At 39.0% G+C, this 19675-nt stretch overlaps 1 protein-coding gene across 1 annotated transcript in view; it reads left to right on the plus strand.

Moving 5' to 3' along the window:
* The window catches only part of LRP1B (LDL receptor related protein 1B), a 728477-nt gene that overhangs the window by 563204 nt on the left and 145598 nt on the right, over window positions 1-19675 (plus strand). Inside the window, exons 52-55 of the mRNA XM_075181401.1 lie at window positions 7649-7771; window positions 11491-11631; window positions 12822-13009; window positions 19443-19626. Coding sequence (XP_075037502.1) covers window positions 7649-7771; window positions 11491-11631; window positions 12822-13009; window positions 19443-19626 — 636 coding nt within the window. The remainder of the gene's footprint in view (window positions 1-7648; window positions 7772-11490; window positions 11632-12821; window positions 13010-19442; window positions 19627-19675) is intronic.

The raw sequence follows: 19675 nt of genomic DNA on the forward strand, positions 1-19675 counted from the left end.
ATGCAGGTAATACTGTGAGATGCATATTTAAGAATCCAATAAATGTAGTCAGCTGATGATGCCATTTAAATATTTTATGCATTCTTTCCAATGCACACATAACTTCTAGATGCTGTATAATAGGGGGGTGTCACAGAACAGAAATATTGTAGTTATGTCCTCCCTGATTAAAAATGCTGGATATTTACATTTCAATTATATATACACTATATGGACAAAAGTATTTGGCCACACCTGTTAATTATTGAATTGAGATGTTTCAATCAGACCCGTTGCCAGAGGTGTAGAAAATCCAGCACCTAACCATGCAGTCTGCATTTGTGATACAAAATGGGTCGTTCTGAAGAGCTCAGTGACTTCAGGCGGGGTACTGTGACAGGATGCCACCTTTGCAATAAGACGGTTCGTGAAATTTCATCCCTGCTGGAAATTCCACGGTCCACTGTAAGTGATATTATTAGAAAGTGGAAGAATTTAAGAACAACAGCAACTTAGCCACAAAGCAGAAGACCACGTAAAATCACAGAGCGGGGTCAACAACTGCTAAGGAGCATGGTGCGTAAAAGTCGCCAACGCTCTGCTAATTCCATAGCTAAAGAGTTCCGAACTTCCACTGGCATTAATGTGAGCACAAAAACTGTGTGACGGGAGCTTAATGGAATGGGTTTCCAAGGCCGAGCAACTGCATGTAGGCCTCACATCACCAAGACCAATGCCAAGCGTTGTGTGGAGTGGTGTAAAGCACACCGACACTGGACTGCGGAGCAGTGGAAACGTGTTCTGTGAAGTGATGAATCACGCTTCTCTGTTTGGCAGTCAGATGGGCGAGTCTGGGTCTGGTGTCTGCCAGGAGAATGTTACCTGCCTGACTGCATTATGCCAACTGTGAAGTTTGGTGGAGAAGGGATAATGGGATGGGGCTGTTTTTCATGGTTTGGGCTAGGTCCCTTATCTCCAGTGAAGAGCACTCGTAAAGCTTCAGCATACCAAGTCATTTTGGACAATGCTATGCTTCTAACTTTGTGGCAACAGTTTGGAGAAGGCCATTTTCTATTCCAACATGACTGTGCCCCAGTGCACAAAGCAAGGACTACAAAGACATGGTTTGATGAGTTCGGTGTGGAAGAACTTGACTGGCCCGCACAGAGCCCTGACCTCAACAACATCAAACACCTTTGGGAACTGGACCGGAGATTGCGAGCCAGGCCTTCTCGTCCAACATCAGTGCCTGACCTCATAACTGATCTACAGAATGAATGGGCACAAATTCCTACAGAAAGAACATCTTGTGGAAATCCTTCCAAGAAGAGTGGATGTTGTTATCGTTGGAAAAGGAGGACCAATACAATGTTATTAAAGTCCCTCTTGGTGTAATGGTCAAGCGTCCGAATACTTTTGTCCATATAGTGTATTTATGGTGATTGTCTCCCACCCCCATCCCCACTGTCCCAACAATAAATATGTATTCAGAGAGTACCAATAGATAACCAATCTGATTGAATCTTCTAAGTAATAAAATATGAATGCATCCAGTCTACCTCTGGCGTTTCCTATACTCAACACCCAGGTCTAGATTAGCGCTCGTCTGCTAGGACGCAGTGAGTGCTATGTCACCAGGTCCCCCTGCATGTGCAAGTTTAACAACAAGTGAACGTTACGTTGAGCTGATCACTTTCATTATATCTTTTTCTCCTACACAGCACTTAGCTGCATGAATCACAGTAGTGTCACTTCACACAATGGCCCCAGAGCTGACACTCTCTAGTCCTGTCTGAAAGTGCCTGTCACTCATTCAGTCTCAGTTGTTTTATGGCCCCCCTCTTGTCCTGATCAAACCTCACAACAGGGTATGTTTCTCTTTTAAATGTTCTGCCTTCTGCCCCATATGATACACACAGGTGGAGTCTCACACATGTTCCTCCAGTGCCTCTTAGAGTATACAACCATATTCCTGCACTCACATTTCATCTCCCGACTCTGCTCTTTCTGTATCTTACCGGATTCCGTGCTTTTTCTGGCTTCGCCCTATCCTGCTACCTGGGGAAGTCTGTTTAACAAGTATTGCATGGGGTAATGGAGTAGCAATATTTCTTTGATAAATTGGAACAAAGACAGTTTTTTTATTGCAGCAATAAGAGCCAATAGCGATCATCACTATCACCGGAGAAAGGGGCTTATTGATAATTAGGCTCCTTATGATGAAGTTTAAAACTTAGGGTGAAGTTTTAAGCTACTCCCTAGTAACAATATGCATTCAGAAATCATACACTCATTCAATGCACTCCTAAGGCTATAAGTTCATTATACCTCCACTAATCTCCCATTATACTCCTGTTCGACCGCGCAAATATCAACAGTTTTTATCCGACTATTTATCGCCAAACAACCATTCTTTTATATCATTATTCTGAGCTGTATTATTAATAACAAAGGGGAGCTTGCATCCAACTTTATAAATACTATAAATAAATGTATTTATGACATTCAAAGAGGTTTTTTTCAAACACATTTGAGAATTTAGACTGAACGCTCCATTTAATAACAAGCAAACAACGTTTTCACTGTGATTCTTTAAAATGAAGTTAAAAGGTTTCTTATAATCTTCATAAAGTTTCATGTATGAAGAGAGATGAATGACTACAATTTGAAAGGACTAATAGCTTCTACATATGAAAATCTGATCTAGAAGAGACATTTAGGATATTGTTAGTGGAATTCACAAACAAAGATGCATCCATTTAGTACTCACTTCTCATAGAAACACTTCTTACCCTCTCCACCCCACCTGCTCTCGTTTACACATATAAAGTGTATAGAAAAAGTTTTCAAATGTCGCAATTCCATTATCTTGCTCTCCATTATTGCTACAATGTCAGTATGGTCTCATTATTTTATGGACGTAACTCGCAGATATTTGCATATAAAATATCTAATGTATAACTCCTCAATACACCCACTGTGTATTAGTATTATTATTATTATTGTTATTGTTTTTATTGTTATTGTTGATTTGTAAGGCACCACAATGATCTTCAGCACTGCGGAGCAGGACATACATTAAACAGGGACATACAAGGTCGACAAAATAAATGCAGACATGGAAACAAAGGCCCTGCTCCTGAGACATTTTACAATCTGGTACTCTATATCTGTATCATTTCTCAATCACACTTACTGGGTCAAAAGGGCACTTACATAGAGTAAGAACGATTGAACATGTTATTTTGTCTGCAAAAATAAAATATGTTTTTGACAACTATTCTGGACAATTTTAAAAAAAAACAAACATGAAAGTAGGCAAAATCCCCCCTTTCCCCCTCGACCATACTTGCCAACTCTGCCGGAATGTCCGGGAGACTCCCGAAATTTGGGTCGGTCTCCTGGACTCCCGGGAGAGCAGGCAAGTCTCCCGCATCCCGCAATTCCCTGGCCAAAATAATGCGATACGCTGTGAATCCAAGACTTCTCCCGTGCTGCCCCCCCTGCACTGGAATGACCTCCCTCGCTCCCTCCGTCTCGCTCCCAATCTGTGCTCCTTCAAACGAGCACTCAAAACTCACTTGTTCCTCAAAGCCTACCAACCTTCCACCTAACCCCCTCATCTCCTCCGCCCATTCTCCCCTCTCTCACCTGGTCCCTTTCTCTCTCCCCCTCTCATCACTGACTCCCTTTTATGTCTGTTTCGTCCACCCTCCCTTAGGATGTAAGCTCCAATGAGCAGGGCCCCTCTTCCCTCCTGTCTCCATACCCATTCTTCTGCTCCGTATTTACTCCATTTGTCTGCCCAGAGTTTCTGAAGTATTGGTACTTTGTGTTTACTGTTCTGTAATGTTTCACCCTGTATGTACTGTTTGTACTATGTACGGCGCTGCGGATACCTTGTGGTGCCTAACAAATAAAGGATAATAATAATAATAATCGCGTCATTTTGGCCCCGCCCCACGACAAAACTTAATTTTCCTACGCCGTACAGTAGGGAAAACAGGACATACATAAAACAAGGACATACAAGGCAGACAAAATAAATGCAGACATGAAAACAAAGGGTATGAAAGACCCTGCTCATTAGAGAGCTTACATTCTAAGTGGAAGAGGGCACAGCTGAAACAGGAGGGGTGAATGTGGCTCAGAGTGGAGACTGGGACAGTTGTGAGGGTGCATTAGTGTGAGTAATATTATCGGGAATCAGGTCAGCTCTATAAAAAGAGATGGGTTTTCAAAGAGCGCCTAAAGATTTGAAGGCTGTGGGAAAGTCTGATTGAGTGTGGTAGGGAATTCCATAAGTGGGGAGCAGCACGGGAGAAGTCTTGTAGGCGTGAGTGAGAGGTGGTTACCAGAGATGAGACAAGGAGCAGGTCAGAGGTAGATCTAAGAGGGTGGGAGGGAGAGTATTCTGATATGAGATTTGAAGTGTATGAAGGGGTGTTGTTGAGGGATTTGTAGGTAAGGGTGAGTAATTTGAATTGGATACTGGAGGACGCAGGGAGCCGGTGTAAGCAATTAGAATGCATTGAATTTTGTCCATATGGGTGTCAGAATATTATATATAAATTATATATATATATATATATATATATATATATATATATATATATATATATATTATATATATATATATATATATATATATATATATATATATATATATATATATATATATATATATATAATGTATGTATATATATAATGTGTGTATATCTGCTCCTGAGGAAGTCCCACGGTGTTGGGACGAAACGCGTTGAGCTACTGTTACTCTATTGGCATCATTTCTGTACCTCATGTGAGTTTATACTGCTTTTTTATTAAAGTGTTATTTTTTACTCTGACATGGCAATTTTTTGTGTTTGTCTGTCCGCCTATGATATTGGCCTGATCGATTATACCATGATGGACTGTTGATCCTGAGCACACATATGCTACTTGTATAACAGGATTTCTGGTACGCAGATTTTTTGTTTTTATTTGGAGGTGTATACCTAATATCAAGCCATTTGGTTGTTGGGCTTCCACTATTGATATTGGTGGAGGATTTATCACAATTGGTGTTTCTTAACACAACTATACTACACTATATGTGCTTTTATATCCACATTGTCATCATCCTGTGGGTGAGGGGGAGGTACTACCTCTGAAGAGGAACTCCTACCATACCACTTGATCCTGGAATCTTTACGGTACGCAGTTTATTACATCGTCCCCATTTCTATCTGATACTACACATTGGGCGCCCTACTTGTTTTCTCTATCAACATATATATATATATATATATATATATATATATATATATATATATATATATAATGTATGTATATATATAATGTGTATATATATATATATATATATATATATATATATATATATTATAAATCTTTATAATTTTTCATCAGCAGCATATTTTATCCAAAAACCCATAGAGACCTATCTAGCCAGTCTCTATACTGCCAATATATACTGTAATACTGTACGGCATCTAACGTACATTTGGGCCCAGCGTGAATCAAATGATAAAATCGCAGCCTCGCTTTCCTGGAGTGGACATTTATCTCCATCCATTACAATGTGTTACATGCCAGCGTGAGACCAGTTTCACATACTTGAGACGTGACTTAAGGAGTTGATAAATTTCTTCTGTCGAGAACAACTTTAATGGAGTAGTGGAAAAAAAAAAATTAACTGACAAATCTTTAAAGACTGCGTTCCAGAGGTTTCATGGAGATGAGATGTTCCTGCTAACAGAGTAAGTGGTGCTCCAATCTATTATACATAGAACAAGCACAGTGCAGTAAAACCCTTCTGAAATATTATAAAAGAATGAGTAACTCAGAAACGATCCTGCTGACTAAAGTTTGAAATCTTGTTTCTTTCAAAATGATATAGATTCTTGGTGATTTAATAAGTCAAAGGTGCAAATACCCCACCGACAAGGTCAAGATTCACTTTTATTTCATTTCAACCTGTGCTTCACGTGAGACTCCATTGTATTTTCTAAGAACCATTTATCTCAACGTTTAATCTACAGGTTTCTTTAAGTAGAAAGATGTCATTGTTTCCCTGCTACAAAAGCGTGCGGTCCAAACAGTGATACATTAAACAACACTGGAATGACGCGCGTTTGTAATTGATTTTCAACTAACAATGATGAACTGGAAGACGTAGACTAAAGGGAGAGAACCTTGGGATTCCAAATAATAAAGTCATGGCTGCCACCACCAAATATTTCCTATGTTATCGCTCCATCGGGGTCACGTCGCACTCTGTGTTTTTGGGAAGTGTTGATCTGTAGTAATGAAAGGCTTTTACATTGTCAAAGTAAGAAAAATATATCTGATAAACTGTATGTCGTTATATTGTATTCAAATACATAGGGCTCTTGTATACCAGTATGCCCAGGCAATGCCAATTCTGCCACCGTGATTTGGTTGCTTGGAAAGGTTACATGGATCCGGGCTTCTAGTAGCAGACTTTTATAACGATATACGGTGTGCTTGCCAGCTAGATAAATGTATACTCAGTTAAAGAACTGTTATAATTAAGTGAGTGCGTCCCAAAAATATAACATGGACAGCAGCTAATTTAAATAATGTCTTGCACTATTCTAATGGAGAGTATATGAAATAGAGGGAGGGGCACAGTTTATAGCAGATTTTCTCAAGAATGGCATATTTGGTCAAAATTCTACATTGTAATTATTCTGTTACCGACCATGGCCTTATCTGTGAGGAGTTTGTATGTTCTCCCTGTGTTTCCGTGGGTTTCCTCCGGGTGCTCCGGTTTCCTCCCACACTCCAAAAACATACTGGTAGGTTAATTGGCTGCTATCAAATTGACCCTAGTCTGTGTGTGTGTGTGTGTGTGTGTGTGTGTGTGTGTTAGGGAATTTAGACTGTAAGCTCCAACGGGGCAGGGACTGATGTGAGTGAGTTCTCTGTACAGCGCTGCGGAATTAGTGGCGCTATATAAATAAATGATGATGATGATGTATAGAGGCACTCTCATGATATCTCTTATATATATCCTAGAACTCAATATATGACTTGATAACTTAATAAATGTTGTCAAAATGATATTACAAAAGCCTTTCCTTTTGTTCTAGGATAATATACAAGGGAATCATGAAAATGATTAAGGTGCCTGTCTCAATGAGGATTGTGCTTTGGTGGATTTGCAATTTTTGTCATACCGATTTGGAATTTAAACAAGGGCATTAATATTTCTCATAAATACCTAGCTTTCTATACTAATAACCTACAACTATTAAACTACTAACTATTATGATTAGCCAGGTGTATATTTTTACTACACTACATAAATATATTAAATTCAGCTGAAGAACCCCTTTATCCCAGAATGAGTTTTCGACAATTTTGACTCATGATGTATCTGGGTCTTGGAATTAGACAGCTATAATAAAACAAATATAGTTGTCTGATGGAGGAGACCTTTAAATGATCTTTGCTTGTGTCTGACCAAATGAACATAACGTATTTAGTGGAACGTAGGTAAGAAAATTATTTTCTCCTGAGTTCACCCTACACGGCTCCAGCCTGTACAGTACACAAATTGTGTATTCTGCAAGTTCCATAATTTTACTGGGGGAACGATGAATCTGATTTGTGTCCGTGCTTTATTTTCTTCCTATATTTTCAGCTCCTGTTACTACCTGTGATGAAAATGCTTTTATGTGCAGCAACAAAGTGTGCATCCTTAAGCAGTTCCTCTGTGACCGCGATGACGATTGTGGAGATGGCTCTGATGAGACCTTGGAATGCGGTAAATAATATTAAAACACAGGAGATTATAATGTATATTTTATACACTGATTTTTGCCATGTACACTTTATTCAATGCATGGAAACAGGTAGATCAATAAGGGCTTATGAGTACAGGATTGATTAATCATTTGTATATATAACTGTTGAAAAAACTAATTTAAAGCAAGTAAAATAATCAGAAACTATGACCAAACACTTGTTTTGTTGACACATTGTGTAACATTTTGCACATTGACTATTTCTCAGAAGGCAATCTACAGAACATTAGTAACAGGGCTGCTATTTATTAATTAATTATGCAACAGAGCAGAAATGTGATTTAAAAATGTATATTTGATCGCTATGATGAGTAACATTATATTTTTCGGGGGTCTTAAATGTGATCCTTACTATCTAAAAGCAGCCACATATTTAATTTCAAAGGCAATCGTTTGGCTCAAAAATGGCAATAATTGAATTTACTTTTTATAATATATATCCATTTCAATGTTAATGTTATGAGAATATTGCCGCTCTGGTATAGCCAACATGTGACTGTAATGTGTGTCCAGTCAACCAATGAGGATTCTTCCAAGTAGTGGTTAGCGAAACTTTCAAAACTGTTCTGTGAAATACTCTCGTTATTCCGTATTTGGTCATAACATTTTGCACATTTCGTTGTCGAAACATGTTCCCAGCCCTGCTTAACTTCACCACACAGCAGAATGAATTAACCTTTTGTTGTCCAAACTCTATTCATAAAATATAAATACAGCAAAATGCAAGGTTGCAATTAAAGTACAGAATGGTGAAGCAAAAGAGAAACTCAGAGATTGTCTAGAGCAGTGGTCCGGGAACAGGGGTAAATTATCCCAAATGGGGTAAAAATTTAATTCCTGGGGGTAATGCTGCCGATTCACATGCTGTCAGTTGGATTGTAGACCCCTTAAAATGTGATATTGCTGTTGTACCAGAAGAGCCTCAAGGGTTGGCAGAGGTACTTCTTGAGCTTTGATGCAATAATGAAGCACCTATTGCATTTGAAAACAAAGCAGATCTGTCATATGTTTGGATGTCAACAGCTGCAAAGGCATTCAAAATTGTACATGAGGAGGCAGTCAAAAAGTTGCTGCCTTTTGCAACAACCTACCTTTGCGAACAAGGATTTTCCACTCTAAAGAACATAAAAACAAAGCAGAGAAATAGATTGGACACTGAAGACTGTATCCAAATTGCTCTGACATCAAAATGCCCCAATATTGATGCGCTCGTATCAAAAATGAAGCAACATCATTTCTCCAAAACATAAGTTTTGAAATTGAAGCTTTCAAAGAAATTTTGAATAGATTCAATAAAATTTTGAATTCCGATAATTAATCATATTAGATTTCCTTCCTTTCAAATCAAGGTGGTAACATCGGTGTATCTATATATATTTGGGGGTAAAAGGTCAAAAAGTTCCCTGACCCCTGGTCTAGAGACTCTAGACGGAACTTACCTCTGGTCTATTCTGCTGAAAAAATCTGTTCAAGTGAAATGTTGCAGGGACTTTGGTCATCTTTCCTTCCCAATAATCATTTAGCTGCTGTGTGGGTACAGACATTTACTAAATGTACTAGCTAATAAACTAAATTTATTGGAAGGTGGAGAACCGTGAATGATAAAACAGAGCTAATACCTGCAGGTTATAAGCTCACTACAATATAACAGCTTGTACAGACATGAGAGATTGGCAGCTCACAGTTTGTCACTTATTTTGGGCGCTGTATGTGGTCTAAATCACCGGGTAGCATGATTGGGACTAGCGTTTGCTTCTTATAAATCTATGTTTGTAAGATCACATATAATATTTCAGGTATTTGGTTTGAGGGAAGCTTAACATTTAGATCTTTGCTCCTTTCAAGTCCAAATCGATCACCTCCCGTCAACATCTCCAGTTGTTTCTGAACTGTTACTGAATATGTTTTAAGAGAAAACTCAGAATTTATTTTCTTGATAAACCCTGTACTGTTATAATCTAACAAAAACAAAAGCTGTCCTAAAAATTTGTTTCTTTAAATGGTTTCTATGTAAAACAAAACTAAGTATTCTTAGTATAAATTTTTTAACTAAGCAAAAGTAAAATTACTATATATTTATTGTGAACACAAATGTTTACTGTAAACAGAAATGAATGTTCAAACAAATGCTATAATAATGTCCTGCTTACCTTTAGTTTCTCAAGATCTCACTGATTGAATCTATGATTATCACATAGGCAAACAAAAAATTAGGCGGTTTAACGCTGTGTCAACGATCAATATGTAAATGTAGGAATAATAGATAAAGGGGATGTGTGGTTTCTTATATAATTTTATTGCATTTTACCAGCCATGTCAGGCTTCAGACCCCCTGACCATTATAATAGCTCATCCAAATGCGGGAATGTTATGTTATTTTAGCAGAAAACATTGACTTTGATGATGATGGTGATGATGATGTTCCAAATGCAATTATGGAGACTCAGTCATTCTAATGTAGCTGCATCCTATCCATAGATTTCTAAGGAAATTATTATCCCAGAATGTTTTCTAGTTGGGCACCACAGCAGGGCGATAACATGAATGGCAGCTCCCATTTAAAAAGCAATATAGGTCTACATTCCAGGTGAATGTGGCAATGAAGGATGTAGACTCTCACATTCTAAATGGAATAGTTGTTTTCTTTGACTTACTGTACAACCCATTTATACTACATATAAGAAGGGCTTTAATAGATTTAGCATTTTTTTGCAGAACGGTGGCTCAGTGGTTAGCACTTCTGCCTCACAGCACTGGGGTCATGAGTTCAATTCCCTACCATGACTTTATCTGTGTAGAGTTTGCATGTTCTCCCCGTGTTTGCGTGGGTTTCCTTCGGGTGCTCCGGTTTCCTCCCACACTCCAAAAAAACATACTGGTAGCAGGCCCGGCGCTCCCATTAGGCAAGGTTAGGCACTTGCCTAGGGCGCCGGGCTCTGGAGGGCGCCTGGAGGGCGCCACAGAATAATAAAAGACTTTAAAACTGTGCGGCGACCGCTGACCATACCTGTCAAGGTCGCCGCACAGCATCAGATGCACGGGGAGGAGGGGAAGAGGCTATTTTGTCACCACCGCCGCCTCTCTGCTCCGTCTCCTCCCCTCCACTTGCTAATGTCAGTGAGTGGAGGGGAGGAGACGGAGCAGAGAGGCGGCGGTGGTGAGACAAGGTAAGGAGAGGAGGGAGGAGGGCGGCGATTTCTGCGGGGGGGGGGGGGGCGGCGATTTTTGCGGGGGGGGGGGGCGCAGCTTTTTTAAAAATGCCTAGGGCGCCGTGGACCCTAGCACCGGCCCTGACTGGTAGGTTAATTGGCTGCTAACAAATTGACCCTAGTCTGTGTATTTTAGGGAATTTAGACTGTAAGCTCCAATGGGGCAGGGACTGATGTGAGTGAGTTCTCTGTACAGCGCTGCGGAATTAGTGGCGCTATATAAATGATGATGATGATGATGATGCTACAGCAATGTATTCTTTACAATTAACTCAAACTTCCTGAGCATCTTCATACAAAGACCTGTCACATGATAGCATAGATTGTATGCTTCAGTATTTAGTCATGGAGCACCATTCACTACAACTTCCTTTGACTTTTGTTTTGCTCTTATTCCCTTATGCTCTTATATTCATGGTTTATATATAAAAAAAAAATTATATTATATCGCTACTACACTTGTATTTCAGATTACCGTCAATGTGCCCCTGATGAGTTTATCTGTGCTGATGGACGATGCTTGCTTAATTTTCACTGGCAGTGCGATGGGGACTTTGATTGTCCAGATGGCTCGGATGAAGCTCCACTGAACAGAAAGTGTTTGAGTGCAGGTATAAAACTCTTGTTTGTCTTATGATAAGTGTGGACAGTTGTATGAAATCTGTCATCAGTTCTGTTTTCCGGTTGTATGAAAGCTGCACGTTCTGCACTTTGAGGAATCAGTGATGAGTGCAGACCATGGGCAGAGCCCGTTAATCTCGTCAAGGGAACTTCACGTTGTGATACATTAGTTTGCACACTCGTCTGTCCGCGTAAGGCAGGAGCAACCACATGAGTTATTGGGTACTTAAAAGCCTTGTGGGGTTCAACATCACAAACAAGGTCACCACATTCATACCTACATTGTCTAGGGCCGAAGTGAGTGTTTTGTTGTACTTGCAAAAGTAACAATGCGTTTTAAAACTGTTACTGTTCTTACAGTAATTCTAAGCCGGATTTCAGCTCGCAGCTCCCTGACCTGCGAGAGGAAAGCCGGCGTTAAAGGTACCGTAATAACGGTAATTTCAGGCACTATTACCGTAACGGTAATAGTTTTAACGCAAGTAACACGGATAATTGAATTCCCCCCTTAATCATTGGTAAAACCGTTAACGATATCTCATCGGGAGAAATTTTCTGTGGTGTGTACCCAGCCTTAGGTCTCACTGTGGGTTTGGGTACAGTCTAGAAACGTTTAACAATCAAGTATAACGTGAAGCTAAATTTTGACTCCACCTTCCCAGAATCCTGCAGACAACTTATAATATTTGTTGGATTCTAAATGCTACTAATCATAAAGTCTGCACAGGAACCAAACACTCTTCTTTAAATGAACACTGCCAACACTACAACTTAATGAGTTCATGTATGTTTAGATGAGGAAGTGTGTGTTTATCTCTGACGCTTTTATACAACTGACATTATTTTCTCCTGTTTCATGACAATTTGCTTTGAAAAGCTTGATCGTTAATACATAACAAATGCTAAGGGAAGCGTTTCAGATGGGTAATTTGCTCTTTTTAGTTCTTTTAATGTCTGTACACCATAGAATGTTTGTAGAGAACAACAATTAGCCGACAGCAATGTAGTTTAGCAGTTCTTCGGCGGAAAGTGAACCCCAATTTAAAGCTGCTATGCAGAAAGCAAGATGGAAATTGTTATTACGTTAATAATCAGACGTTATGATTTTGCTTCATGCTGCTGCAGAATTCTGAATGCTAATGTTGGTAGTTTTTAGACTTGTTCTGTTCTTTATTTCCAGAACAGTCATGCAATAGCTCATCTTTTATGTGTAAAAATGGGAAGTGCGTACCCGAGGGAGTTCTTTGTGACACAACGGATGACTGTGGAGATGGATCTGATGAGAGAGGCTGCCATTTAAATGAATGTTTAAGTAAAAGAGTCAGTGGTTGTTCCCAAGATTGCCAAGATCTCCCGGTTGGATACAAGGTTAGTAGTCAATATTTATAAGATTATGTTTGAAGAACACGTACGGATGAATTATTCATGGAATTAATTTGCTTTCGGTGAAGCCGTTGTCCTTTTTATCTTATGGGCGTGTAAGCAGGAGTACGCAATGTGAAATCTTTCCGTGAAATCTTTCAAGTGTATTGGTTATCTTACATATGCCAGTTCTGAGAGCAATATTGTATTTTATGTTGGGCTGTCCCTGAGACTCCGCGATCTCACAGCAGCCGCCAGGTTAGATTGCTGATTGTACTGGCTAAGAAAATGTGCGCCCTCTAGTGGTTCAGTCTTCATTTACAGCCTATATTCTAAAAAAAATAATCAATAACTAAAAATTCTAGGTTAAAGTCTAAGATACCGGACAGTTTTATGCCATGTGGAGAAACAATGGGGTATATTTACTAAACTGCGGATATGAACAGATGGATATGTTGCCTATAGCAACCAATCAGATTCTCGTTATAATTTATTTAGTACATTTTACAATATGACAGCTAGAATATGATTGGTTGCTATAGGCAACAACTCTGCTTTGTCAAAGCCGCAGTTTAGTAATTATACCCCAATGACTCTCTTCTTCTCCCATCATTCAATGCTAAACATTCGCCCCTTGTTTCTATGTAAACATGAAGAAGACACAGTGTAAACCTGGGATCGAGGTCAGAAGTATTTATTTGCATTGACCTGGTATATGATTCAGAGCCACTTTTTAGATACAATTGAATCCAGTGCACAGAGTAGGACAGAGTTATGTCAGATACCATGGGAATTGATGTAAACAAACACTGCTTGCCGAAATTTAGAGGCGAACGCTAGAGAAAACATGGCATGTAGTAAAAGTTGCAGGAGAGTCTGTACAAGCAATAAATAAAAGTAAAGCAAGAAAAAGTGCAGCATCTTTCTAGATTCAAGTTTAATCCAGGGATATACCTAATTTCAATACGAGTTTTTGTATGCAGTAGGGAACAGAGGAAAGTATCTGTGTATATCCTAATTGTACCCTATTTTCAAGGTGATAACATTGACATATATCAATAATATAGTCTCAGACATTGTGGACAGATTCCGAAATAACTCCAACATAAATTCTAGTATCTTCCCATCAGGTGACTTTCAAAATGTCCCATCACATCAGTGCAGGGTAACAGCTGGTTTGTGGGCAGGTAACCTTGCCAAACTGTAGCGTTATTATAACACGTTAATCTCCACCTCCTCCTCCACAGACCTGTGGGATGGTTCAGTGCAGTTGCAGATTGAAGTCTTTTCAGAGCTTGATAACATCCACCTCTTTCCCACACAGGTGTCTTCTCATGTTCACCATTAATTGGTTCCTAGTTTTCAGTTGGGTCATTGTAGATACTCAGTAAAAGAGCATACCCCATAGTGTAGTGTGTGTGTATGTATGTATATATATATATATATATATATATATATATATATATATATATATGTGTGTGTGTGTGTAACACAACGTACATGAATACAGAATCTGTCCGCAAGCCTCACATATAGGTGACAAGTAGACAAGACATCAATGTGGTGTTGAGGCTCAGTGATCAGGGATACAGTGAAGATAATTAGACTTTCTCTCTTTCTACTCTCGGACTACACGGTTGATACAGGCTTCTGGTGCATGTATAGGATTTCCTACACGTTTCATACACTGGTAGGTCCTTCATCAAGGAGATGGAGATTAACATGCTGTACTAATATTACTGTTTGGTAATATGTATAAGTTTGCACTGCTGTCCGCAAGGTGCAAAGTGGTATCATGCGCTGATTTGATGTAAAATTTCAAAGGTCATCTGTTAGGAAGAAACTTGTATCGACACTGGAGGGTTTTCTGAATCTGCCCTCTATGCTTGAAATTATATTGCTGATGTATGTTATTGATAACACCTGTAACCTAAATCACCAATGCAATATGTATATATTCTTAAAGTGTTTAAAGTCATCTGAAAGTTTAGAGGGAAAATTTTCCGTTCTTATCATCAAGTGTAACGCTTCTGACACCCGACAGACATCTGTCACAGACAGGTTCTTACTTGAAATAAATGGTGTTTTATTGTTCACATCACAATAAAACAGTAGGATGACACTAGGCAACCTATCTCTGAATAGTCCCAGTTTCCCTCTCTGGTCACCGGCCACTTGCTGGCGTTGGTCGCAATGCATAGTAGCACAAACCCGGTTTTTATACTTGCGGCTCCTCTCACAGCCGTAGCTTTATGGACAGACAACACTCCCACCTTGTCTTTAAAAAGGAGTTCCCTGCAGGTGTGCTGTAATTCCTCTTCACTGCAGACACACCCTGTGAACTTTGCTGTTAGCTGTGGAAAAGATACTTTCAAAGCATGTAAGTTAAATCACACTTTACACTTTTACTTTGTCACACTTGTCTTACACCTGTATACCTTAACCTAGGTGCACTGCTAGACCTGTGTGTAACCCTGCCGGCAGCCTTTACCTGCAGACTGTCAGCTGAATAGCTGGTTCCTCTCTTAGAGGCCTGTGTCTAATCACTTCCTTTGTCACACAAGATACAGTAGTTAGCACAGAATTTGAGGGGGGTATTTAATTGTTAGCGTTAACGAAAAAAAACGAGCGCTCAAAAAATATTACCGTTTATATAGTAATATTGCACGCGAAAAGCGTTAATACGGTAGTTTACTCGGAAATTCCGCGAGTAATTACCGTATTAACGCTAAGATTTTTTGAGCGCTCGTTTTTTTCCGTTAAGGCTAACAATTGAATACCCCCCAAAAGAGTGTTTACTAAAATAAAGAACAAAATGACAGTGAAGATTGAATTGTCCTGTTTGGTTGTGCGCTGGAGCAGAGCATTTACTTGTAGCAAAACAAAAAACTTCAACTCTGCACAACAGCAACAAATCCTTTAATAGTCACTTACAATAATTCGTTCCTAAAGCATTTACTTGCACCTTCTCTCCCCATCTCCCAATAGACTGAATTGTTGCTGTTAAAGGCTACTTCATGTTCTGAAGCGTTGATTCACTCTGTAACCTGTTGAGAAAAGATCAAAATGATGATGATAACCTGAAAGAAATCATTCAAAGTCACAGCAGATCTTTGTGTCGGTTGTAGTTTTCAGTTTGCCGAAGGCAGTTTCTGATTTGTGCTGGAGAGTCACATTGCGTGAGTTGGAAGATAAACTCATCCAGTTTGTTAGATATTTTTCCTACTCGTTCATAAATAAAACTATCAAAATTGCCACTTGTCACCCACTGGCTCCACAGCGTGGAGGCGGCCATTGTGAGGGGAGAGCAACAGGACCTCTCTATGTCAGGCAATTTTATATTGATTTAAAAGTTCAACAAATGTTCACAAGATGTGCGTAAAGCATTCACTAGTGCGTCTCAAACCATCCCTGCAGTCTCCCAGCAGCCTATCGTACAAAAGCCTTAGAAAAACAAATCACTTACATCCCCTGAAAGACATAATTCATGAAAGCACAATTCACTTTTCACAACACATCCAAGTTTCAGTTCTTTTTAATACATGTTTACTAAACATTTTTAAACAAATGTGTAACAAACTTGTTGGATTTACATTATATATTATTATTATGTCTTATTATAAAATATTGAGCAAATGTATTTCTTAGAATTTAACAGTGTGTTCTTAATTCCTCACCGTTGGCCATTTCCAGGTCAATGGAATTTATAAAATTGTAGCACTTTGGTGCAGAGAAAGGTCATATCGGCTGTATGATGCCCAATCAACATGGTTAGGAACAGGTTGTGTGGCATTTTGGAAGACTCTACATTTATTTGAATGTACAGTATGCCAAATGCACATTGTGCTAGTTGGCGCTAGCGGCATTGGAGGTATGTGAAGACCGTCCTAGCAACTGCAAGTGATCTTTTAGGATAAGGCTGTATTATACTTTGTGATAAACAGGAATATCTGTTGGTCAAAAACGCAAAAGGAAAGGGTATCACTCCATCCACCCATTGGTGTCATAATCTCCAACACTGTCATTGGCTTCTTCATCATTAGTGATAATATTCTAAGGACTGTCAGTAATTACTGCTAACTATATCACACACTCTAACACAGATCACTGTAACGATGATCACTATAGCGCAGATCACTATAACACTGATCACTATAACACTGATCACTATAACGCTGATCACTATAACGCTGATCACTATAACACTGATCACTATAACACTGATCACTATATCACTATAGCGCAGATCACTATAACACTGATCACTATAACACTGATCACTATAACGCAGATCACTATAACACTGATCACTATAACGCTGATCACTATAACGCTGATCACTATAACACTGATCACTATATCACTATAGCGCAGATCACTATAGCGCAGATCACTATAACACTGATCACTATAACACTGATCACTATAACACTGATCACTATAACACTGATCACTATAACACTGATCACTATATAACACTGTTTACTATTATACAACACATTATAACACTGATCACTATAACACTTATCACTATAACACTAATTACTATTATACAGCACACAATAACACTGATCTCTATAACACAGATCTCTATAACACAGATCACTATAACACAGATCACTATAACACTGATCACTATAACACTAATCACTATTATACAGCACACAATAACACTGATCACCATAATACAGATCACTATAATACAGATCACTATAACACAGCTTGCTATAGAACAAGACATTTTGCTTGTGGGAAAGCTATCTTTAGACTTTTTTATATGTTATTTTGTTTATTTTATTTTTAATTTGCCCCTCACGATTCCAGGAAACAACCCTGATAATTATGAATTGCAACTGTAATGTAAAATATTAAAAGTAAGAGCAAAATGCAGTTTGATTGCCCACATGTCTCACACAAGCTCATGTCAGAGTATCGCTGGTTTAGCTATAAAGATTCAGTATGCAGAAATTAAATGATAAAACCCTATTACTGGTCTAGCTCACAGCACAGACTGCAGACTCAGACAGACCTAACTAAGGACGTTGTAAACCAGACATGATGGATCCACACAGCTAAAACAAGTCCGCTGCATTCATTCTATCTTATAAAATCTACTTAACATAAAGTGAACGCTGTACAAAGCAGCTTTTCCCACCAGTTGAGGAATAATCCAGGTAATGTTAAGCAGGTTGTTAGTTTGTATTTATGAATGTATTATTTATTAGCATATACTGTACAGTTCCTCTTGTAAATATAACATAATCTAGTTTTTGGATCCACCTTAAAACATATACAATGGAAACAGGGAAACAGCTATTCAAATTCGACTTACTGACACTTCATCTATCTAGTTTATTGACCATTATTATAATTATTACTTTTTTTTTTAAGTGAGTAGAACTGAGAGCCAAAGTCCACCGTGTGTGTGTGATCTGTCTATCTGGGTCATGATTGGCGGCCTCTAGGAGATTTTAATGGTAAATTGCTGTGATAGGTGATTTTATCGACGATAGAAAGTCTTATGCCAGATTATAATAAATAAATATCGGATTGTGTTATAATAGTATTCTGTCACCTAGACATAGGGAAGCCAGCTTGTGACCTGACCCAAAAATAATAGACTGTGACCAACCAATGTTCCAGAAGCTGGTGACATCACAGAGCGCCCCCCACAGTGCTTGGACCAGGGGTGGGCAACAGTTTTCGGTGTCCCAGGAAGTGAACCATTGCCCCACAAAAGGGCTGCACTTTGCAGGAGGGCATAAAAGCAGAACTCCTGAGGTCTGTGTGCACATCAGTGGCCTCAGGAGTTAGGGGCGAATCCAGCTAAATAGTGCACGTTAGCACCTGGACAAACCGTGTTACATTAGCTGCAAATGCAATTTTGTTGACATGTAGGGAAAAGACCGGCTGCTTTTGCATGTAGCTCACAAACCCATTGGGCAGCTTTATTTTCACACTGCAATTTAGAGTTGATCCAGGACATTCACCCCTCTCAACTCTAAATCTATCCACACATTTACAATGTGAGTCCCTCTCCCCGCTCTGCAGTACAGCACAGTATTGCTGAGGTACAAATGTGCACTTTCCAGATGGCTTTATTTTTACTTCTAAATGAGGACCAAGGAGCCAGCAAGATGTGGTTGTGAGGGTCACATGCGTCTCTGGGCCATCTTTTTTGTTGTAGACAAGTGTGTGGCACAGTGGTTAGCATTGCTCATTACTGTGTCACAGTGCTTTACCCACTATATATATATATATATATATATATATATATATATATATATATGTGTGTGTGTGTGTGTGTACAGGTAGGTTACACAGATTAAATAATAAAATAAATAATATTAATGTGATTACACAGGTTTCTATCTACAAAAGTAATCGCAGACAGTAACAACAAGGGGCTTTTATATATATCTATGTGTTTTCCCCACAGTGTAAATGCTGGCCAGGATTTCGATTAAAGAATGACGGGAAGACATGCGTAGACATTGATGAATGTTCCTACGGATTTCCCTGTAGCCAGCAATGCATCAATACATACGGGACGTACAAGTGTTTGTGTTCAGACGGGTATGAGATACACCCTGAAAATCAAAATGGCTGCAAATCTCTCTCAGGTATCACCATGGAACTTATGTACTGACATATGATGAGTGATGTGAGGAC

The sequence above is a fragment of the Mixophyes fleayi genome, chromosome 7 (genome assembly GCF_038048845.1).
Source record: "Mixophyes fleayi isolate aMixFle1 chromosome 7, aMixFle1.hap1, whole genome shotgun sequence".
Classification (NCBI taxonomy): Eukaryota; Metazoa; Chordata; class Amphibia; order Anura; family Limnodynastidae; genus Mixophyes; species Mixophyes fleayi.